Source organism: Mandrillus leucophaeus, unplaced genomic scaffold (assembly GCF_000951045.1).
Source record: "Mandrillus leucophaeus isolate KB7577 unplaced genomic scaffold, Mleu.le_1.0 Scaffold2, whole genome shotgun sequence".
NCBI classification, from domain to species: domain Eukaryota; kingdom Metazoa; phylum Chordata; class Mammalia; order Primates; family Cercopithecidae; genus Mandrillus; species Mandrillus leucophaeus.
In genome coordinates this window covers 7,126,279-7,146,713 of record NW_012102031.1, presented here as the reverse complement: position 1 = coordinate 7,146,713, position 20,435 = coordinate 7,126,279, and the positions used below count along the sequence as shown (strand labels likewise).

General features: G+C 49.0%; 1 protein-coding gene across 7 annotated transcripts in view; it reads left to right on the top strand.

Annotated features, from left to right (window-relative positions):
• APOL1 (apolipoprotein L, 1) overlaps window positions 1–20,435 on the top strand; it is a 43,971-nt gene that overhangs the window by 20,430 nt on the left and 3,106 nt on the right. The window contains exons 1-6 of one of the 7 annotated variants that reach the window (XM_011978950.1): window positions 11,108–11,195; window positions 11,849–12,002; window positions 12,755–12,817; window positions 14,848–14,901; window positions 15,080–15,168; window positions 18,813–18,939. In XM_011978950.1, coding sequence (XP_011834340.1) covers window positions 12,774–12,817; window positions 14,848–14,901; window positions 15,080–15,168; window positions 18,813–18,939 — 314 coding nt within the window. In that variant the 5' untranslated portion in view covers window positions 11,108–11,195; window positions 11,849–12,002; window positions 12,755–12,773. Of the gene's footprint in view, window positions 1–11,084; window positions 11,196–11,848; window positions 12,003–12,716; window positions 12,818–14,847; window positions 14,902–15,079; window positions 15,169–18,812; window positions 18,940–20,435 lie in introns of those variants that run through there. The other 6 variants (XM_011978947.1, XM_011978949.1, XM_011978948.1 and 3 more) reach the window with 6 other exon arrangements.

Here is a 20,435-nt window from a genome sequence, read left to right as displayed (position 1 = left end):
AAAGTTGACACAAGGAGAGGTTTTTGAATGGGTCATGCATGTGGGCAACGAGACCTTCTGAGGTGCCTTCAAGAAGCGTCCTCAGAATCTTTGTCTCCAGGGAGGAGAGAGGGAGGCCTTTATCCACTGCTGCTATCCCCATGGACTTGCCTCAGGGGACATTAATTGTCAGTATTTCCCTGTTGTGGAGCCTGCGGGCACCTCAGCTGGAGCCCAGAGCAGGAGCAAGAGACAAACGGGATGTACACAATCACCCCAGAAACTCCCCTAAGTCACTCATAACATGCATCCAGGGCCTACCGAGTCCTTTCTGTGTAGCCTCCTGCAGAATGTTTGCCTCAGTCCCTGTAACTCTCCATCAGCCAAGGTTTCCTTGAACTTCGATTGACTCATCTACTTCTCCCTGAAGAAGTCAGCAGAGCCACGGCCACCCACTTGCTGGCACCCGAACCGTGTGTTTTACTTTTTTGTCAATGCTTTATCAATTCTTGGATTATTCACATCTTTTCATAGATTTTTCTTGGGCATTGAGGGTACAAACACTAAGTGACCTGTTCAGCGATCCATCCACCCCTTTGCCCCTGAGCTCTTATTGTTGAAAGTCCATCATGCTAGCTGCATTTGATGCCATCCCACTGTAATGCCCATGTCACTCGAGATTCTTTTAGTTGCAAAGCACAGAAACGGAGTCTGGTTGGCTTGAACAAGAAAGAAGATCCAGTAGGTGCAAACTAGGGCAATTCAGGGGATAGAAGGAAAGACAAAATCTACACAATTCAGGAAGGACAGTAACCAGGGAAAGGTCCAATATTAGGAAAATGTGGTTTGACCCTTGAGGCCTCTGCCACCAGCTAGCTTAAGTCCACACGCTGTGAGTCCTAGTGTCTCTGATTAAAGTTTCACACTCCCAAAAGACAGAATAGCGTGGTCAGTGACTGTATACCTGCACCAACCATTCAGGTCAGGGTATCTGGAAGGGGGCTGGGTAATAGAAACACAAACCCTAGAGAGAAGTCTTGGGTCAAGCAGCCACCTGAATTTGTGCCTACTGTATACACTCAACCCCTAGGTACGGCACACACATGTCCTCTTCTCATAGAAACAAAAATGACTCTCTTCACCTGTTACGGATCCAATTACCCCAAGGACGACAGCAAATGCACCTGTCACTTCTCCAGCTGGAGCCACGCCCACATTGCCTCCACCTCCTGCATCCTCAACTTCTGTCATGGAGAGGAGGGACCCAGCACGCTGTCCATTTTTCTCTTGGTCCATTGGGGGCTCCTATCCCAATTCTGAAAGCCCATGCTGAAAACCCAGGCTGCCCTGGGAATAGAAAACTAGAGGTAGATGTCTGCTTTCTACAGTCAAAGATGTCAGCATTGAGGGCCCAGGGATGGAACAAAATTCTTTCATGAGAGAGAACTAACTATTCAACATCCGTTCTCCTCTTCCTAGTTCAGGAGGTTGGGGTGAACAATCTGCAGCTTCCAGTCAGTCTTTTGTGTGTGTATATTTGCAGGAAATGAAGAGGTGGGGTTGAGGCTACAACCCCCACTGACCATTGCTGCCACTATTACAAACCTTTGACTGGTTTTTCCACTCAAACTTCCCCTTACTGATCGGCAAATTCATCCTTGTGCTGTCTGAACTCCTTGGTGGTCCTGCCACAGTAAGGTTGTGGGATTTTCTATCAACTTGTACTACTTGTTAGAGTATTACAAGAAGCAAACCTCGATCCTCCTGTCCTGTGTGTCACAACAACACGAAGTTCTCTCGATAATCAAATAAATAAGACCAACCTGGTGATCTCAGTGCTATCTTCACATCAAGTAGCCTGAGAAGCCAGGTGTGGTCAGGTTCAAAACCACTGTTGTCAGCCTTGAGGGGGGCATTCTCAGCTACTAAAATTCCTGGAACCAAAATCCCAGAGTCATAGGTATTGAAAACAAAACTTTTGAAAGTGATTCATTGTATGTAACCATAGAGTTATCACCCTCATCTTAACCGCTTACTGCCCAGGTTTATAAATTCTGGCTATCACAGGAAATGAGGTCAATTCTAGGTATTGATTCAGAGCATAGCACATTCTAAAGGCAGCTACCAGCCTCTGACACGGAGTTGAGTCCCCTTTGGGCCATTTCCATGGGATCTAAGGCTGTCACTTCCGGGGGTGAGATTCACCGGGCGCCAAGTGGTCAGCCTTGATGACGAGTTCCAGCCAATCAGCACCAAAAGCTCAGGAAGCTACTAGCTACAGATTCCTGCCTTGGGGGAGCTAGGCACTTCTCCCGGGCCCTGCCTGCGCAATGAGGTTAACCATTTAGTTTCTACAGATGTTTTCCTCACTTTAATAGTAAAAACACACCCCTAGGTGGAGATTTTATATGGTAATAATACATGTAATATGTGTTAGAGCAGAGAGATGCTAATCGCATGTGCCAATCCCAGGTCCACCTTTGCATACTTGACCTGACTGGTACCTTATGAATATGCATGCCCAGCTCCCATAAAGGGAATTCCCCACAGGCACTAGGGGCCTTTGAGCAGCCGCTCTGCCTCTCAGAGCACACTTTCACGTTGCAGTAAACTTCTTTGCCTACTCTTGAACATGCTCTCAAATACTTTTGTGCAGCAAAGTCAAGAACCTCAACTTACCCAGCAACAACAGCCTCAGAAGAAATGTGGGACTGCTTATCTCACTACCTTCCCTCCCTCTTGCTTTCTTTCCTCTGTCCCCTCCTGCCCAATTTTTCCCCTTTAAATACTGAGGGACTCAAGACTGTCTTTGGAAAAAGCATGGGCCCCACATCCTACAGTGACTTGTGTCTGTTTCTCCCAGGTGCATCCTCAACCTTGGCCGAATAAACCTCTAAACCAATTGAGAACTGTCTTGAACGCTTTTTGGTTTACAAGTCTTGGTTCCTCTCTGAGTTGATGGATGAAAGCCACTGCCCTGCCCCCTTGCCTCAGTTTCCTCACCTGCAAACTCAGATCATGATCCTGGTTTATTGAGGGAATGATCATAAGACTGCAATCAAATGGGGAAGTAAATAAATGCATTGCAAGCTACAGCGAGCAGTTTCTGTGTGATCACCTTCTGTTCCTCCCTCAAAAGCTGGTGTGTGTGTATAGGGTGGTGGCCAGGATGTCCCATGGACATTTGTCCTGGATGAACTAGGACCCCCTGGAAGGGCCAGGTTGACCTCTGTTGTCCAGCCCCACTCCAGCCCTTCTGCCTCAGACAAAGCAGAACCGTTTGACAGCAATCCAGCTGCGTGACTTCTCAGCTGTGAGACTGTGGCCAAGCAGTGGACTTAGGCCCCTCCCTTCGAGGTGTCATGGGAGTGGGGCACAGGGCAGTGGACTCCACAGGGACAGATGCTGGGAGACTTCTCAGAGGAGGCAATGCCGTAATTGAGCTCTGAAGGATAAGCCTGATTTTTCAGATGGTGGAAGCCAGTGCTCCAGATAGAGGAACCCACATAAGCAAATGTTCAGAAGCCACATGGGCATGGCGTTGAAAAACAGTCATAGAGTTCAGTATTCAGTAAGCACCTGGTATGTCTGAGAGGTTGTGCTAATACTGATAGCACGGGGGCGAGTAAAGCAGGCACGCTGGGAGTGTGGGGGGCACTGGAAGAGGGGGAGTAATCTGGGGGATCCCACAGCCTGTCAGTGACAGATGTTTCTTCCTGAAGACCATAGCAAACCCCCCTGAGGATGCGAGGCAGGTGAGTTGATGAGAAGGTTCTGGAATGTCGGGTCTGGGGTTGCTCCTGTAAGTGTAGCAGCAAGGAGGGAGGGACTGGGCTGAAGGTGGTGCTGGCGAGCAGTGTCTTTAGTGGGTGTGCGTGATCACGAGCTGCTGAGAAGTTGTGACTTGGTTTCCATTTCAGGCTCTCCAGGTGGGAAAAGATGAAACTTTTAAAGTTATAAAATTGGGCGTTTTACTCATTTTTATTTCCTTTCTTTTTTTTTTCATCTTTGATCATCAAGCTGCTGAGTTTCCACAGGGCACAGGACTGCCCAGTCTCCCTGACAACTCCTTGGGACCTTCTTCCTAAACTGTGGCTAATGGAAGGTGAGGGCAGTGATGTCTGAAACCTGTAGGTGTTTCTCTTAAGGGAAGATTCTTGTGCTCCATGTCCTCTTCTGTTCTTTGGGCTGGGATGTGTGGGTGGGCACCAGCTTCCACGTGGAAAACAGCAACTCCCTCTGAATGGCGAACCCTGGTCGACCTTTGGGAGCAAAACCACCTGCCACTGAAATTTCCTAGCAACATTGGTGTGAATGTCTCAGTTCAGCAATCTCCTATATCGTGGATTGAAGATATTGGTATTCGGGAGCTCTTTGTTATGGCAGCCTGACATTGGCAACCTAACTAACTCAAGGCCCACCCCTCGGTTCCATCTCCACCCTTGGCTCTGAGCCTCTTCCTCCTTCCGATTTCTGCCTTTGTGACCATCTCCTTTGGGCTGGTCAAAGGGCATCATTTGGACTACACCGTGTTGGTGGTGGATTAATTGTTGGTAACTTCCTCTAAGCAGGAGGATTTTGCAGCTGGGTTTCTCTGCCTGATGGTTTTCAAAATTAGCTCCTGGAATTTCTAAGCACCCACATCATTGTTAACTGAGCACTGTGCATGGAAGAGCCTGGTGGGAAAGGGAGGGGAATAGAGTTTTGAAGTACATTTTAGGACTACATTCTGAGATGAAGACAGAAAGAAAAATAATGTTTAAGTCCATTTCAATGCTGGGATACTCGGTTACAACTCCAGTACATTGGGAGGCTGAAGCAGAAGGGTTACTTGAGGCTAGGAGTTTACGACCAGCCTGGGCAACATAGTGAGACCTCATCTCTACCAAGAAAGTTAAAAAATTAGCCAGACATGGTGGCACATGCCTGTAGTTTCCGCTGCTTGGGCTCCTGAAGTGGGGGGATTGCTTGAGTGCGGAAGTTTGAGGCTATAGCGAGCCATGATCCTGCCGCTGTACTCCAGCCTGGGAAACAGAGCGAGATCCTGTCTCTTAAAAAAAGTGGGAGGCAGGGCACGTTGACTCACGCCTGTAATCCCCGAGGCAGGCAGATCATGAGGTCAGGAGATCGAGACCATCCCGGCTAACACAATGAAACCCCATCTCTACTAAAAATACAGAAAAAATTAGCCGGGTATGGTGGCGGGTGCCTGTAGTCCCAGCTACTCTGGAGGCTGAGGCAGGAGAATGGCGTGAACCCGGGAGGCGGAGCTTGCAGTGAGCCGAAATTGTGCCACCGCACTCCAGCATGGGTGACAGAGTGAGACTCTGTCTCAAATAATAATAATAATAATAATAATAATAATAATAATAATAATGGAAGCCATGGCCTGTTGTGTAGCCTAGGGGAAATGATCTCATTTTCTAAGTCTGTTTCTGGTCTGTACATGGGCACAGGAGAAACATCAAGAATACTAGAGGGTGCACGGAGCAGATGAAAATGTAATGAAGAATCCCATTTTAAGAGTTTATTTTTTTTTGTTTTTGGTCTTCTCTCATTGTCCATTTCTTGTTTTGCTTTCAGTAATGTGTGAATCTTTGCTCTCCTTTTCTATGAGGAACTCCCCTTCCATGCACTGTATTTTATTTAATCATGTGATTGCTTAGAAATTCCAGGGAAGAAATCTTGAAATCATCCAGGAAGCTACGGAATTACCTCACGGCTACAGTGAATTTCCAACCCGGCTGTCCTGGAGATGCCCCCAGTCGGTACACCAGATGGGGCAATAACTCGAGATGGTCATTGGACAAGTCGCTGGCACCTCTTCACCACTCTCACATGGCTTTCATGTCAAGTTTCCCTTTTGAAACCCCTGCCCTCAACTCAAAATCTGAAAGGGTTTCTTTAAGGCACTAGCCTGACCTCATTCCCCCATACGGGCTTTTGGAATGAAGTCACTTTCCTTTCACTGTTTCTCATCCTTGTTCATTTGCCTTTGCAAGCAGTGAGCAGCTGAAGTTTTCTGCAGTTACAAATGGAGATCATGCAGACATCATGATTGCTCACTGCCCTGTATACAGAGTGAGTGTTCAGAAAAATTGATTCTTGTTTACTGAGCTCTACTATATGCCATGCATATTCCCCACCCTGCCTGTATTTATTCTCTTAGGAATTCTGAGAGATAAATTCTATGATTAGCTTTATTCTACAAGCAAGAAAACTGAGTCATGAAGCCAAAAACTGGGGCAAATTCCAGCTGTCTGATGCCAAATATCCTCTCCAGCTCATGGGAGGGAGGGATATCTGGACAGGACACTGGGACACTCTCTGTGATGTCAACATTTCAGGGCAGCTTTTGCAAATTGCTGGACATGGGGTCTGTTTTGGGAGCATGTTAGTCCTTGATGTGGGTTACAGTTGGTCATCACTGGCCCAGCCAGACCCAGCTCCCTGTGGCCATCAGCCATAGAACAAGTGGGACTTGGGCAGCATATTCTGGTGGTATTTAGAGTTCTGTGATTCATCTTGAGCCAACAGGGAGAAAGTGAGGAAGAAAATTACATTTTCAGAACACTTGAGAGATTTTGGGAAGTCACTTGCTTTGGGGGAAACAGGATGGTCCAGAAAACAAAACAAAACAAGAACCAGAAAGGCCTGGCTAAAGCCCAGCTCTGCCTCTTTCTGGGTAAGTCATTTCACTGCACTTGAACTTTCGATTTTTCTTCCGGGAAACCAGGTTAGTAAATATTTTCATGACAGAGCTCTTGTTGAAACTCGTATAATTATGTGAGTAAAAATGTTTAGCAAACCTAAAAAGGCTCCGGTGCTATTACTTTTTTTCTGCAAAGGTTGGGTTTGAAAGAACTTTTAATTTTTTTAATTGTGATAAAATATTCCTAACTTAGAATTGATCATATTAACCATTTTTAAGTGTACGGTTCAGTGGAATTACATTCACTGTTGTGCAACCATTGTCCACATAACTCTTTTCTTCTTGCAAAATGGAAACTTTGTATCCAGTAAGCAATAACACCTCATTCTCCCTCCCCCAGGCCCTGGCAGCAAAACTGAAACTTTGTATTTACTAAACAAGAACTCCTCATTCTAAACTCCTCATTCTCCACCTGGCCCCTGGTCCCTGGCAACCACCTCTCTGCCAAGGACAAAGGGAAGATCTCTCTTTGGGTAAAGTTAATTCTTCACAGAATAAGGTCTTTTGGATCCAGTCCCACTTCTTTTTGTTCATCTACTGGGTTTCTACTCTACTAATACTTTGCAAGTGATGGTGGTGACCTGCCCTTGAGTGAGGTGCATCTTTATCAAATGCCTGCCACTAACAAGCATCTGAGATGACTTTAACTCACGTGCTCCTGGAATCAAGAAGTAATGCAGCGGATCTATGATGTACAAAATATATTTAATGTTGGCAGAAAAGTGTTTGCATTTGTAAAACAGCTTTCCATTTGATTTCTAGTTTTACTCTCAAACTATATGATTTCCACAGGAGAGATCTAATTGAGCCCATTTTACACATGAGTAAACTGCCATTCTTAATCGTCTGACTTTATTGGTAAGGGGATGACGCACATGTGCTCCCTAAAGCTCTGAATAAGCTGACCGCACACAAGGCCATAAAGAACAAAGACATGCTGCAAAACGACGGGCAGTACCGGAAGTGTTATTGAAAGACTTTCCTCGGTTGAAAAGGAAGCTTGAGGAGCATATAAGAAAGCTCTGTGCACTTGCAGACAGGATTGAGCAGGTCCACAGAGGCTGCACCATCCCCAGTGTGGTGTTCAGTACTGCAGGTGCTGCTTCTGATGTCCTGACCATCCTGGCCTGGCTCTGGCACCCGTGACAGAAGGAGCTAGTCTGATGCTCTTGAAAACTGGCATAGTGCTGGGAACAGCGGTTTCTGTGAGTGGTATTAACACCAGCATCATAGAACACTCAGTGACATTTTCTGAAGCATCCAAAGCCATCAGCCTGGTCATAGGCAACACTGGCCTAGTGAAGGGGATGCAGGAGTTTGTAGGTGAGAACATCCTTGACTTTGTTTCCTTATCTGACCATGTGTACCAAGTCGCAGAAGACGTTGGGAGGGCCATCCGTGCCTTCAGACGAGCCAGAGTCATCCCTCCCTTAGTGGCCAATGCCATGCACCCCTTGGCAACTCGATGAGTCTCAGCTGGAACTGGTGCACAGGTGGAGAGAGCTGCTGAAGGCACTGCTCTTGCAATGAGCAGATGAGCCTGGGTCAGGGGTGCAGCCACCAGAGGTGTCTTCCTTCTACTGAATATGGTCAGCCTTGTGTGTGAGTCAAAGCACTTTAATGAAGGGGCAAAGTCTGAGTTGGCTGAGGAGCTGAGGTGACAGGCTCAGGAGCTGGAGGGGAGGTTAAGGAACTCTAGCCTGGGAGACAAGAACAAAACTCTATGTTAAAAAAAATAATAGATAGATAGATAGATAGATAGATAGATAGATAGATAGATAGATAGAGATACAGATACATATACATATACCTGAGGCTGGGTAATTTATTTTAAAACATGATTTAATTGGCTCATAGTTCTGCAGGCTTCATAAGCATGGCTCCAGCATCTGCTTCTGGTGAGGGCCTCGGGAAGCTCACAATCACGCCAGCAGGGAAGGGGAGCTGGCATGTCAATGGTAAGCGTGGGAACAAGAAGGGGAAGGCAGAGCTCTCACACTCTTTTAAACAATTAGATGTTGCATGAATTGAGTCAAAACTCGCTCATCTCCAAGGGGATGATGCTCAGCCATTCATGAGGAATCTGCCCCCATGATCCAATACCTCCCACTAGGCCCCCTTCCAATGCTGGAGGTCACATTTCCTCATGAGGTTTGAAGGGGACACATATTCAAATCATATCATTCGACACAACCCCCCCATCACATGTTCTTGTCACATTGCAAAACACAGTCATCCCTTCCCAGTGGTCTCCCAAAGTCATAATTTGTTCCAACCTCAAGTCCAAAGTTCTAAATCACATGCAAAGACCCTTCCTTCCAGCTAGGAGCCTGTAAAATCAAAACAAGTTACTTACTTCCAGGATAAAATGGTGGCATAGACATTGCATAAACACTCCCATTCCAAAAGAAAGAAGTCGGCCAAAAGAAAGGGGCAACATGCCCCCATGCAAGTCCCAAACCCAGCAGGGCAGACGTGAAACTTTAACTCTCCAGAACAATCTTTGAATCCATGTCCCATACCTAGGGCACGCTGGCACAAGTGTTGGTCCCCTGAGGCTTTGAGCAGCTCTGCCCCTGTGGCTTTTCAGGGGGCAGCTGCTGTGGCTGCTGCTACAGATGGATTACAGTTGAGTGCATGTGGCCTTTCCAGGCTCAGGATGGAAGCTACTCGTGGCTCTAAAATTACGGGATCTGGAGGGCGAGTGCCCTCTTCCCACAGCCTCACTAGGTAATGCCCTGGTGGGGACTCCGTGTAGGGGCTCCTACCCTACCTTTCCCCTCAGCACTGTCCTAGTAGATTATCTCTGTGGGGAATTTGTCCTGCTGCCGGCTTCTACCTGGGCACCCAGGCTTTTCCACAAATCCTCTGAAATCTAGATAGAAGCTACCAAGTCTCCTTCACTCTTGCATTCTGCACACCTGAAGACCTAAACCATATACGGAAGCTGCCAAGGTGGCTTGCACCCTCTGGGGCAGTGTCCCAAGCCACCTTTAAACTGAGGGTGTAACTGGAGCAACCAGTAGGTGAGGAGCAGTGTCCTGAGGCTGAGAAGGGGACCAACATCCCAAATCTGGGCCCTTAAATCATTTTTCCTCCCTGAGTTGTTGGATGAAAGCAACTTTCTCTCCTCTTGCTTCAGTTTCCCCATCTGCAAAATCAGATCATAATCCTGGCCCATTGAGAGGATGATTATAAAACTCAATCAAATGGAGAAGTATTTGCGAATGGAATGTATTGCAACGTGTATTATGCAGTCCCTGTGTAATCACCTTTTTGTTCCTGCCTCACAAGCAGGGTTATGTGTGTAGGGGTGGGGGGAGGTGGCCACGATGCCCCCAGAGATGTTTGCTGAGGATGAAATAGGCTTCCATGGAAGGGTCAGTTTGGCTTCTGTGGTTCAGCTGTCTTTGAGGCCCTTCTGCCTGGGGCAAAGCACAAAAGTCCAACAGCAATCTGGTTGCCTGACTTCTTAGCCATGGAAGTGTGGTGAGCAGTGGTCTCTAGTCCCTCCACCTGGTGTGCCTCGGGAGTGGAACATGGGGCGGTGGCCTCTGCTGGGGAGGATGCTGGGGGTTCTCTGAAAGGAGGCAATGCCTGATTTTGTCATTGAAGGATGAGCATGATTTTTCCAGGTGGTGGAAGCAGGTGCTCCTGGCAGAAGACCCCTCATAAGCAAATATCTAGAAGCCACAAGGCATGGCCTTCAACAAGAGCAGGCCTGGTGTGGTGGCTCATGCCAAGGTGGGGGCATCACTTGAGGCCTGGAGTTCAAGAGTAGCCCAGTCAATATAGTGAGATCCCATCTCTAACATATTTTTTCAAAAAATTAGCTGGGTGGCTGGATCATGCCTGTAGAACCAGCTACTCAGGAGGCTGAGGTGGGAGGATGGCTTGAGCCCAGGAGTTGGAAGCTGTAGTTCGCTGTGATTGTGGCAGTGCACTTCAGCCTTGGCTACAGAGTGAGACCCTGTCTCCAAAACATAAACAAAATAACCACAACAGCATTACAATAAATATACAATAAGCATCCACACGGCATGTGTGGGAGACTGTGCTTATGCTGATGGCATGGGTAGGAGGAAGGCAGGCATCTGGGGAGTGTGGCTGCACGGGAGGACAGGGAGTAACTTGGAGGGTCCCACAGGCTGTCAGTGGCAGGTCTTTCTTCCTGAAGACCACTGCAGACCCCCAACCCTGAGGATGTGAGGCAGGTGGGTTGGATGAGAGGGACCTGGGTGTTTCGTCTGTGGCTGCTCCTCTAAGTGCAACAGCAAAGAGGGTGGGCCTGGACTGAAGGTGGTGCTGGGGAGCAGCCTGTTTGCTGTGCTTCATCACGAGTTGCTGGGAAGTTGTGACATTCACCTTCCCTTTCCAATTTCCTAGTTATCTGGGAGGCCAGAGGACGTGTCTGGTTATTACACAGGTGCACAGCTGGAGGTGGGATCCACACAGCTCGGAACAGCTGGATCTTGCTCAGTCTCTGTCAGGGGAAGATTCCTCGGTAAGTCGGGGACCGTTGACCTGCCCCCATCTCCTTATTCTCACAATAGCTCCATGAAGGAAGGATCATTCCGCTTTTGTAGGTAAGTTCAGAGACATTAGTAACTGGTTCAGATCAGACAGGAAAGCAGTGGCAGAGCCGGGATTTGCACCCAGGCTTGAGTCTGATGCTCCCTCCCTCCTGCTGTGCCCTTAAATAGCAGAGAGAGGCTGGGAAACAGCTCAGATGGGTTCACAAAGCTCCCTGGGTTCAGCTCTGGTTTAGACTGCGGAGACACGGCTGGGGGACCCCAGAAGGAAGGTCTGTGTTGGGGGTGCCTGTCTCTTTAGGAAATTTGAAGGAACCAAAGAAGGTGGAGGTGGGGAGGTGACCCGGACTCTGGTCTGTCCTTATGGCCTGGAAACACCCAGGCTGGCCCCAGGGTGCTGCTGCTGAGGCCCAGTGGGAACGACAAATTTATTTTGAGATACAAGGAACCTAGAGGTCATCTCACCACCTCCCCCCCAAGTCTGAGCACCAACTTGTGCCAGGCCCTGTGGGGAAACTGAGGCCCTGGGAGGGGAGTGACTTGCCCAGGGTCCCGTGTCTGGAGGCTGAGCAGGTAGCTCATAGGACTCCACGTCTCTGGCCCTCACCTCTGTCCCTCTCTTCAGACCTCTGGGGGGATGGAGAAGAAACAGGCTGTGCTGTGTCCCTAATGGGAAACATGGCTGAGACAGGGGAGTGAGAAGGGCATGTTGCGGAATGGTGTCTGTGGCATGATGCCAGCTTTGCAATCAAGAGATCCAAAAACCTCACTGTGGAATTGTGGATATAACTACAGGAGTGACAGCTTAGATCTCTCCGTTTGTAGAAGCAGAATCAAACCTGGAAACTTTTGGATTATCAAAATTACACATTTTTGCTTCTATATTAGAGTCACAAGGCCAGATGTTGGCCTCCCCTCTGCCTTCCAAGAGCTGTGTGACTCTGGGCAAGTCACCTCCTCTCTCAGCCTGAGTATTCTCCCCTCTCAAAAACCTGATAGAGCTGCCAAAAGTACATGAAATCGGGGGGAAATTACCTGATAGAGCTGCCAAAAGTACATGAAATCGGGGGGAAATTACCTGATAGAGCTGCCAAAAGTACATGAAATCGGGGGGAAATTTCTGTGAAATCTGAGTCATGGTCTTATTTTTCTTCACTAAGAAGAGATGCCCGTCAAGATAGAAAGCACTATGGCTGTGGCTTGTAACCCCAGTGCTGTGGGAGGTAGAGGCGGGAGGATCACTAGAGGCCAGGAGTTCAAGACAGTCTGGAAAACACAGGAGATGTTGTCTCTATGAAATTAAAAATGAACAAATTAGCCCAGCATGGTGGCGTGCACCTGTAGTCCCAGCTACTCAGAAGGTTGAAGGAGGAGGATCACTTGAGCCCAGTAGATCTAGGCTGCAATGAGCTAGGATGGCGCCAAAGCACTCCAGCCTGGGTGACAGAGCAAAACCGTTTCTCAAAAATGAAATGAAAATGGTGATTTCTCAGGAGGACCACACTGTGTCAACCCTCTATTCCTGCCCCAGGAGGAGGCCCCGCAGTGACATGGAGGGAGCTGCTTTGCTGAGACTCTTTGTCCTCTGCATCTGGTGAGCTTGGCTCAGAGTGCTGAGGTGGGAGGGAGGCCCCCGGTCTGGGCTGCACAGTTGGGCAGGGCTTGGGCTGGGCCTGGGCCATCTGGGTTTCTTTCAGGAACCAAAGTCCCTTCCCAGAATTGACCAACCAGCAGACTCACCCAGGGAGGACCTGCTGTATCCTAGTCAAGGCTAACGGGCAATATCCAGCCTCAATTCTCAGCAGAGGCCCCAGATCAGGGTCTGAGCCAGGCCAACAATGACCAAAGAGGATGGGATCCTGGGTGCAGCTCCTCACAAGTGTCGGGCGAGTCTGAGGCCGCAGCTCTCTCTGCCCTCCTGCTCCTCTGTTCTCTCCTGGTCCTCCTCGTTCATGGTGTTGAAATGGCTGCCCTGGCCCAGGGAGTCATACAGTGAGCAAAGCAGGAACAAGGGGAAGGGAACCCCCTCTCCTGTCACCCCTGTCCCTTACAGCAAGAAGCACCCAGACACCCCTCTGCATACGGCCTTTGTGAACTGCTGCCCAGGACTGGGTCCCCCTTCTACCCTTGCTGTATGGGGGCCCCAGAAGACAGATGTCTGTGTGTCTGAACCCTGGGATAAAGGCAGGAAGGGGAAAGAGGAAGGCGAGTGGCTTTTGAGGAGGGGGCTTTTGTATGAGAGCTGGAGGATGGAACCCCATCAGGGGGCCCGGAAACCACTGAGCTGTTAAAATAAAGGCTGCAAACAAAGACCAGCTGCTGGAAGTGGGTGTGCCAGGGAGTGAGCAGAGACACAGGGTGGAAAGAGAAATGGTAATGCCTGGAGCCGCCCCTGACTGCGATGGGCCTGAAGCCGTATTATTAATAGTAATTATAGTATCATTATTAGTCATTTTCATCTTATTTGTATCCTCCCTCTGTCTCTCCTCTCCACCTTTTCCTAACATTCTATCACCAGTTTTATGTCTTCCATTAGCAACTTTGTAGCTGTAAACAGTTTACTTACAACTTTCTCATGCCCTCAGTTGTACCCAGTATTTCTTGACTTCTCTCTTTAAAAAACGACGATATTAATCTTCCTTCTCCTTCCTTCAGTGCTTCACATCCCAACTGCTACCTTTGTGCTTTAAATTTTGTACTAATTGGTATTGGTAACAAGTATATTTAGTTCTCACATTTCCATGTCGTGTATATGGTTTTTTGTCCTAAAGAAGAGACTACTGAGAGCCAGTGAGACTGAAAGAATGGGCATCTTCATGTACTGCTAGTTTGAGTGTGAATTTGGTACAATGTGCATACAGTGTGGCTGTAGGTATAAAACCTAATTCTACTCCTACGCATATCTTAAGGAAATAATCTCAAATGTGAGCAAAGTTTTAGGAGAAGGAGGATGTTCTTTGTAGCATAAATTACATGAAGAATTAGAAACACCCTATGTCCATCAACCAGGAAGGACAGCAGAGGGGACAGGGCAGCACCAGGAGGGCTCGGCAGCCACAGCAGGGGCTGAGCCGACATCTGGCAGGATCCAGGTCTTTGTGGGACAAAGGACCTTAGAGAAGCGACGGGGACACAGGCTGTCCACTGCAGCAGAAGTGAATTCACCAAGACGAAGAGTTGAGCACAGAGTGTGAGACACGGATTTGCAATGAGGAGTCATTTCCCATGAGCGTGTACACATGACTGAGTATTGTATATTGAAGGGAGTAGAGCACAGTCATTGAAGACATGGGGTTGAAGCAGAAGTCCTGGCTCTAGCACTATTGTGAAAACACGGGCAGGTTCCCTAACTTTTGTGGATTCCTCTGTGTTTGAATGGGAAGGTGGTACCCATCTCCCGGGCTGTGTGTGGTCATCGAATGAGACACGTGTAAGGAGCCCTGCACATCACAGACACTCAATACACACTGGCTATCATCAACCAGTTATCACACACGTTCCCAGGCCCAGGTCATTGTCAGAACCTTCCTCCCCATCTCTATTCCTGTGTATGGACTCTGTAGTTTTCTGTAATGATCAGATGGCTGCCCCTTCTCTGATTATCTTCTCCTCATACCCCAACAGGACAAGCGGACTTTTCCTTGGTGTGGGAGTGAGGGCAGAGGAAGCTGCAGTGAGGTGAGTGTCTGTAAATAGCAGGTGATGGGGACTCGGTGACTGAGAAACAATCTGGGTTAGGTTGGTCTTGGCGTTTTCTTCCACCCCAGAGGGATCTGCAGAGCCCCGGCTGCTCAAGCCTCCCTCTGTCCACAGGTGGCTCACATTCAATCCCACAATTTGTTTTCTCCTCCTCAAGGGTGCAGCAAAACCATCCAGGTGGGACAGATACAGGAGATCCTCAAGGTAAGCCGCTCAGTGACCGGGCTGCTGGCACCATGGACCCAGGTAGGCTCGCCTCCTCTTCCCTGGCTGGTTCCCACTCGCACCTAGCATGGAGGGTGGTGCCTCCACAGCTGAGTGAGCCCCAGAGGAACCCAGATGGACAAGGAGACCGATGAGTCTGCTCCAAGCCCCAAGAGAAGCCGCATAGAGTCCCCCGACCCAGGGGTCTGTGGGGCCATCTGCATCCTGACTTCTCGGGGAGGCACGGCCCAGGAGCCCACTTCTTCTCTACCCTGGCACTAGCAAATGTCTCAAGTGGGGCAGGACAGCCTTGGGGAAATGGAACCAGCAGGGGAGGGGAGTGGGGGGAGAGCAGGGTCCAGGAGGGGAGGGCTGGGAGAGCAGGTTGACCAGCAGCCCCGACCTGTCACCTCCCACTCTGCTCCCAGCTGACCCTGGGTGTTTCTAGCCGAGGCTGGTCCCCTCCCTCCAGCTCTTGCCCTGCACCAGCCCCTCTGCTCTGAGTGGCCTTGTGGGAATGTATCAGGCCTGATCCAGCTTCCAACTTAACTGGACCCTGGTCTGGCCTTTGCCACGTCCCCTCTGTGTGACCTGGCGCTCCTTACCTCCCCTCTCCTGTACCATGAGAATAATATTTCTCCATGTTGTCTTGAGGATCAAATATGACACAGCTATCTGGCCTGGCTGGTGCCTGCCACACGGTAGGGCCTCCCTAAGGGCTGGTTCCCATCCCCTCTACCTGTCTCCTGTTGATTCCAGGTGGAAGTCACCCAGTCCTCCCAGCTGTGTTAGGGGCACCCGCCCTGCCCTGCCCACCACAAGCACCTGCTGAGCAGGGAAGACTGCCCCGGGCAGGGGTTGAGTCCAGTCATCTAAAATACCCTGGTCAAAGAAAAATCTGAGGCCCAGTAGAATTTTAAAGAGTTTATTTGAGTAAGAAAGAATTCTTGAATTGGGAAACAGCAAACTGGAGGAGGCTTCGTGCTATGGTGAAAAAGTGTGGGAGACAATGTTTATCGGGTGAATATGAAACTGCTATAAGGACATGACTTGATTGGTTGCACTTACAAAACTTCCTGTTTTGGTTTACCTTGTTGGAAAATCCCTGGTCACGTTGGTGCTGGTGAGTTTAGGGAGGTCTCCGAACGCAGGTGAGACCGGACCTTAGCCTTGCCCAGGTTTTTGACATCGAAGAGAGAAAAAGGTTAAGTCCAAGCAAAAGCAAAAGCAAATCAGCTTTTATTGCAAAGCAGACGCGCAGGCTCGGGGGTGGGAGTGCAGGCGGACTCAGAAGCGCCAGTCGGGCCCAGTGTGGTTTGGGGTTTCTGCCTTTGCTGGTTTATTAAATTAAGGGGTGGAGTAAGCATAAGGATTTCTGGGAAGAGGTGGGGATTTCCTGGAACTTGAATGGGGTGGGTACCACGCAGTTTTGTACCAAACACAGGCATACATGGAACTGCTGTGGCGCGGGTGGGGGTGGGGTTTAGTGAGACAAGGAGGGTATGATTGAGTGTGAGGCGAAACGTGAGCCCGACCCAGCACTGAGTTAGATCTTACTGGTCTTAGCCGGATTGGCCACTTCCTGTTTGTCAGGGTCCTGTGGGCCCGTCGCCTCCCCCTGTCCTTGCAGCTGGTTTCAGCAGCTCCTTCTGTGTCCGTCATGTGAACCTGCTGCCTGGAGTTCTTGTTTCTTCTGTGACCTCCCAGTATTCCCATCTCAGTATGGCCCGCTGTCAGCTGGCTGCTCGTGACTGGCCAAGGTTAAGTTTTGTTTGTGTCTAACAGAAGCACCCATCTGATACGACCCCAGTTCAGTTTCCCACAGCTTGCAGTTTAAGGGGGGTGACAGCCGTTCTCAAGGCCTCATAGGTATTGTTTGCCCAAGAATGTTTCAGGGCTGGATTTTGTTTTAATTTTGCTTTTATATCCACCAGCCCCACCCCATCAAGAAATATACAGATTTAGTGATGGAGGTTCCTTCCATCCAACCCTGGGTTTCCTTCCTCGTTTTGGTGAAGAAGGAAAAAGAAAAAACAAGTCAGTTTTTCTTTGACTTGTGCTGACCCAGCCGAGTCAGCACTGCATTCATTTCCCTAAGCCCCATTTCCTCAGGACGGCTTCCTCCCCTCACTGAGTTGCAGTGGCAACCAAGTCAGCTCTGCTCAGGAGCCGCCCTGGACAGCAAACTGGCCCGTGCTGAGTCCTGTCCAAGAAGAAGGGAGGGCGGGGAAGATTAGAAGCCAGGAGCTCCTAGGCCACCCCAGATTCCTGGGCTGGGCTGGGCTGGGCTAGGGGGCCAAGGAAGAAACTGTCCCTCCAAAACAGGATGATCTGTGGTTTAATACCAAATCACAGGCATTTTTAAAACACAAGGAGTCTTCGAAGCAATGTCAAGGAAACGTTGGCCTTGGAGTCAAATCCTGAGCTTCCTGCTTGCTGGTTTTGGGCGGTGACTCTCGCTGTCTGGATTTTACTTTCTTCTTCTGTGAATTAAGAATGGGGCCCCTTGTGTGTCCACAGCAGGAAACAATTTTACACCATGTCTTGGTGCACACACAAATACATACTAGTCCCCAGTCCATTATCTGTAATTCCATAATTTCCAGATCCCTGCAAACCACACATTTTGGGGGCAGCTGACTTCAGGAGTAATCCTGCTCTGTACTGACTCGAGTTCTTTGTAGGCCTACCATTATTTACCCCATTTAATGTGAATATTTGCTTGTTTCACTGTTGAAACATGCATGGGTTTGATTACAGGGAGCAGTCCAGCCTCTGCTGGCAATGGTAAGGAATATACCATATGCACCCCGTGTCCTTTCTAAAATAGTGAAAATTCGGAATGCCTAAACACATCTGGATTCCAGGAATTTACCTTAAGGGATATGTATTTGAAATAACTCACAAAAGCAATACTCACCCCTGCTATGCTTGGTAAGCTTTGATATTTTCAAATTGATTTTCTTTTTAACATGCTGCTCTTGAACCAATGATTTCATAACCCAATGATGTGTTGAAACTCACATTTTGAAGACAGGGGTATAAAGTGTTTGACACCCAACAGGCACGTGGCAGATAGAAGTGATCACTGGGATGTTTCCACTTCCTTGGCCTGGAAGGCTCACTTTGTGTTGGTGCTGAGCTGAAAGGGATTCATTCCTCCCCAAAGCACTGTGGCACTCCCCTGGTGTTTCAGTGTTCTCAGGCTACCATGGTAAAATATCACAGGCTGGGTGACTTCAACATCTGGTTTTTCTTTTCTCACACTTCCAGAGGCAAGAAGTCCAAGGTGAAGGTGCCGGCAGGGTTGGAGTCTGGGGAGGACTCTCTTGCTGGGTTGTGGAGGCTGCCTTTGTGCAGTGTGATCATCTGGCTTGCTTGTGTCTCTTTCACTTCCTGCAGTAGGACACTAGCCCTCTAACAGGATTAGAGTCCTACCCTTGTGATCTCATTCAGTCTTAATTGCTTCCTTAAAGGCCTGATCTCCAAATATAGTCATCTGACTTTAGGGCTTCAGCATATGAATTTTGGGGGCACACAATTCCCTTGATAGCACTGATGACTCCATCAAACGTATCCCACACCACAGCTGTCCTGGAAAATTAACACGTAACCATCTTTTACACAATGGCTGTTATGCTCCCCCACACTTTCCTCCAACCTGATCCTTTTTTCTTTCCAACTAGAGAGCAACGTTTCTCTTGAGGATTACCTTAATTATTTCCAGAAAAACGTGAGCCCACAGGAGATGCTACTCCTGCTGAGTGACCATAAAGCCTGGGAGAGAGTGGTGGCTACTGCTGAACTGCCCAGGTAACCTCCATGGGGTTATCTCCATTGGGAACCCTGGTGATGCCACCCAGATCTCCCTTGGACTAGTTTTCCCTGACAGACACACCTCCTCCAGGCAGCACCCTCTGCTGGGCTTGAGGATGACCTCGGCAGTCCAGGAGGAACATTTCCTCCCAGTCCTTCGCTGGCAGTGAGTAGCCTCAGGCTGAGGGGACCGGGAGCCCACAGGGACAGGGTCATTTCTGCCATCTGCTGGTGATCGGAAATTTGCGAGTTACTTTCCCACTTTCAGCCTTTCTTCATCCATGGAGTTTTACTGTGAGAAAAATGAGATCATGCATGTAAAGTACTCAGCATAATGACTGACACATAGTAGGTGCACAGTTAACATTAACATCTTACAAGGTTGGTGGAAATAGACCAGGGTCAAGGGTCTTCCTCTTGAAGTCCAGCAGCACTTCCTTTGGGACAAGTCCGAAAAATCCTGACTTAATTGATGTGTGTTCCTGGGGATGCTGGCTGGGGCCTTTTTTCTCATCTGAGGAATTCCATAAAGGCGGCAGGACCTTTCTGCTGGTCCAGGATGCTGAGAGGCTGGAGTGGAGTTGGACAGCACTGGGTCTCTTTCCGGCTCTGTCTGTGCCCAGTCCCTGGGCTGTAGGCTTATGTCATGGAGACTGGGACCTGTCATCTGTCCAATAGAAATAGCAAGTCAATGTCATAGGAGTATGGTGAAGGCCTTAGAGTGAACTCCAGGTCAAAGGTGGGGAACCAAGATCAAGATCCTGCCCAAAGGCCAAGAGAGACCAGGACCAGTGTCAGAGCCTGGGGTCAGGATGGAGCAAGAGTCAGCCTTGGTTGTAGGACAAGTAGGAAGGTTGAGGCACCAGGGCTGGGACTAGGGTGTGGCAAGAGAGGCACCAAGGGCTTGAAACTTAAGGAGGTCATGAACTTGCAGAGGATATGTGAGTGGGAGAGGAATATTTCTTCTCTGTCGGGATGATCCCAACACTCATGGACATAGAGGGTCATGGTTGCCTGTGTCTCTCACACCCTGCCTGGGAACTGGCAAGTTCTGGGCTACCCTTTGGGATCTTCTTCTCTTCTACACAAAGAAGCCCCTGACAATGGCAAGCAGTATGCCTTAGAGACCATTTCCATAGTAGAATGGGTTGCTGTCAATGTATATAATTTCAGGGGTACTGAGCAGACTCACAAGTCCCCAGCCAAGAAGGAAAACACTTCCTCTACCATCTTGTCCAAATTCGGGTCTTTTCAGCGTTAGCAATTTATATAGATGGTTCTGAAAGTGTCCTGAGTCTTCTAGAGGTTCCATAAAATTGCACATGGCCTTGGCGTGCGCACAGGTGAAGCTGTCACTGCTAAGGCATCAGTCAGGCTGGTGACATCTGCGAGTGAGACCTGGAAGGTTGGGGGTGCAGGGGGTAGGTCAGGAGGCGGCAAGGTGGCTGGAGAGTCCATGAGGAGCCAGAATGAATACCCAGATCTCCCACTCC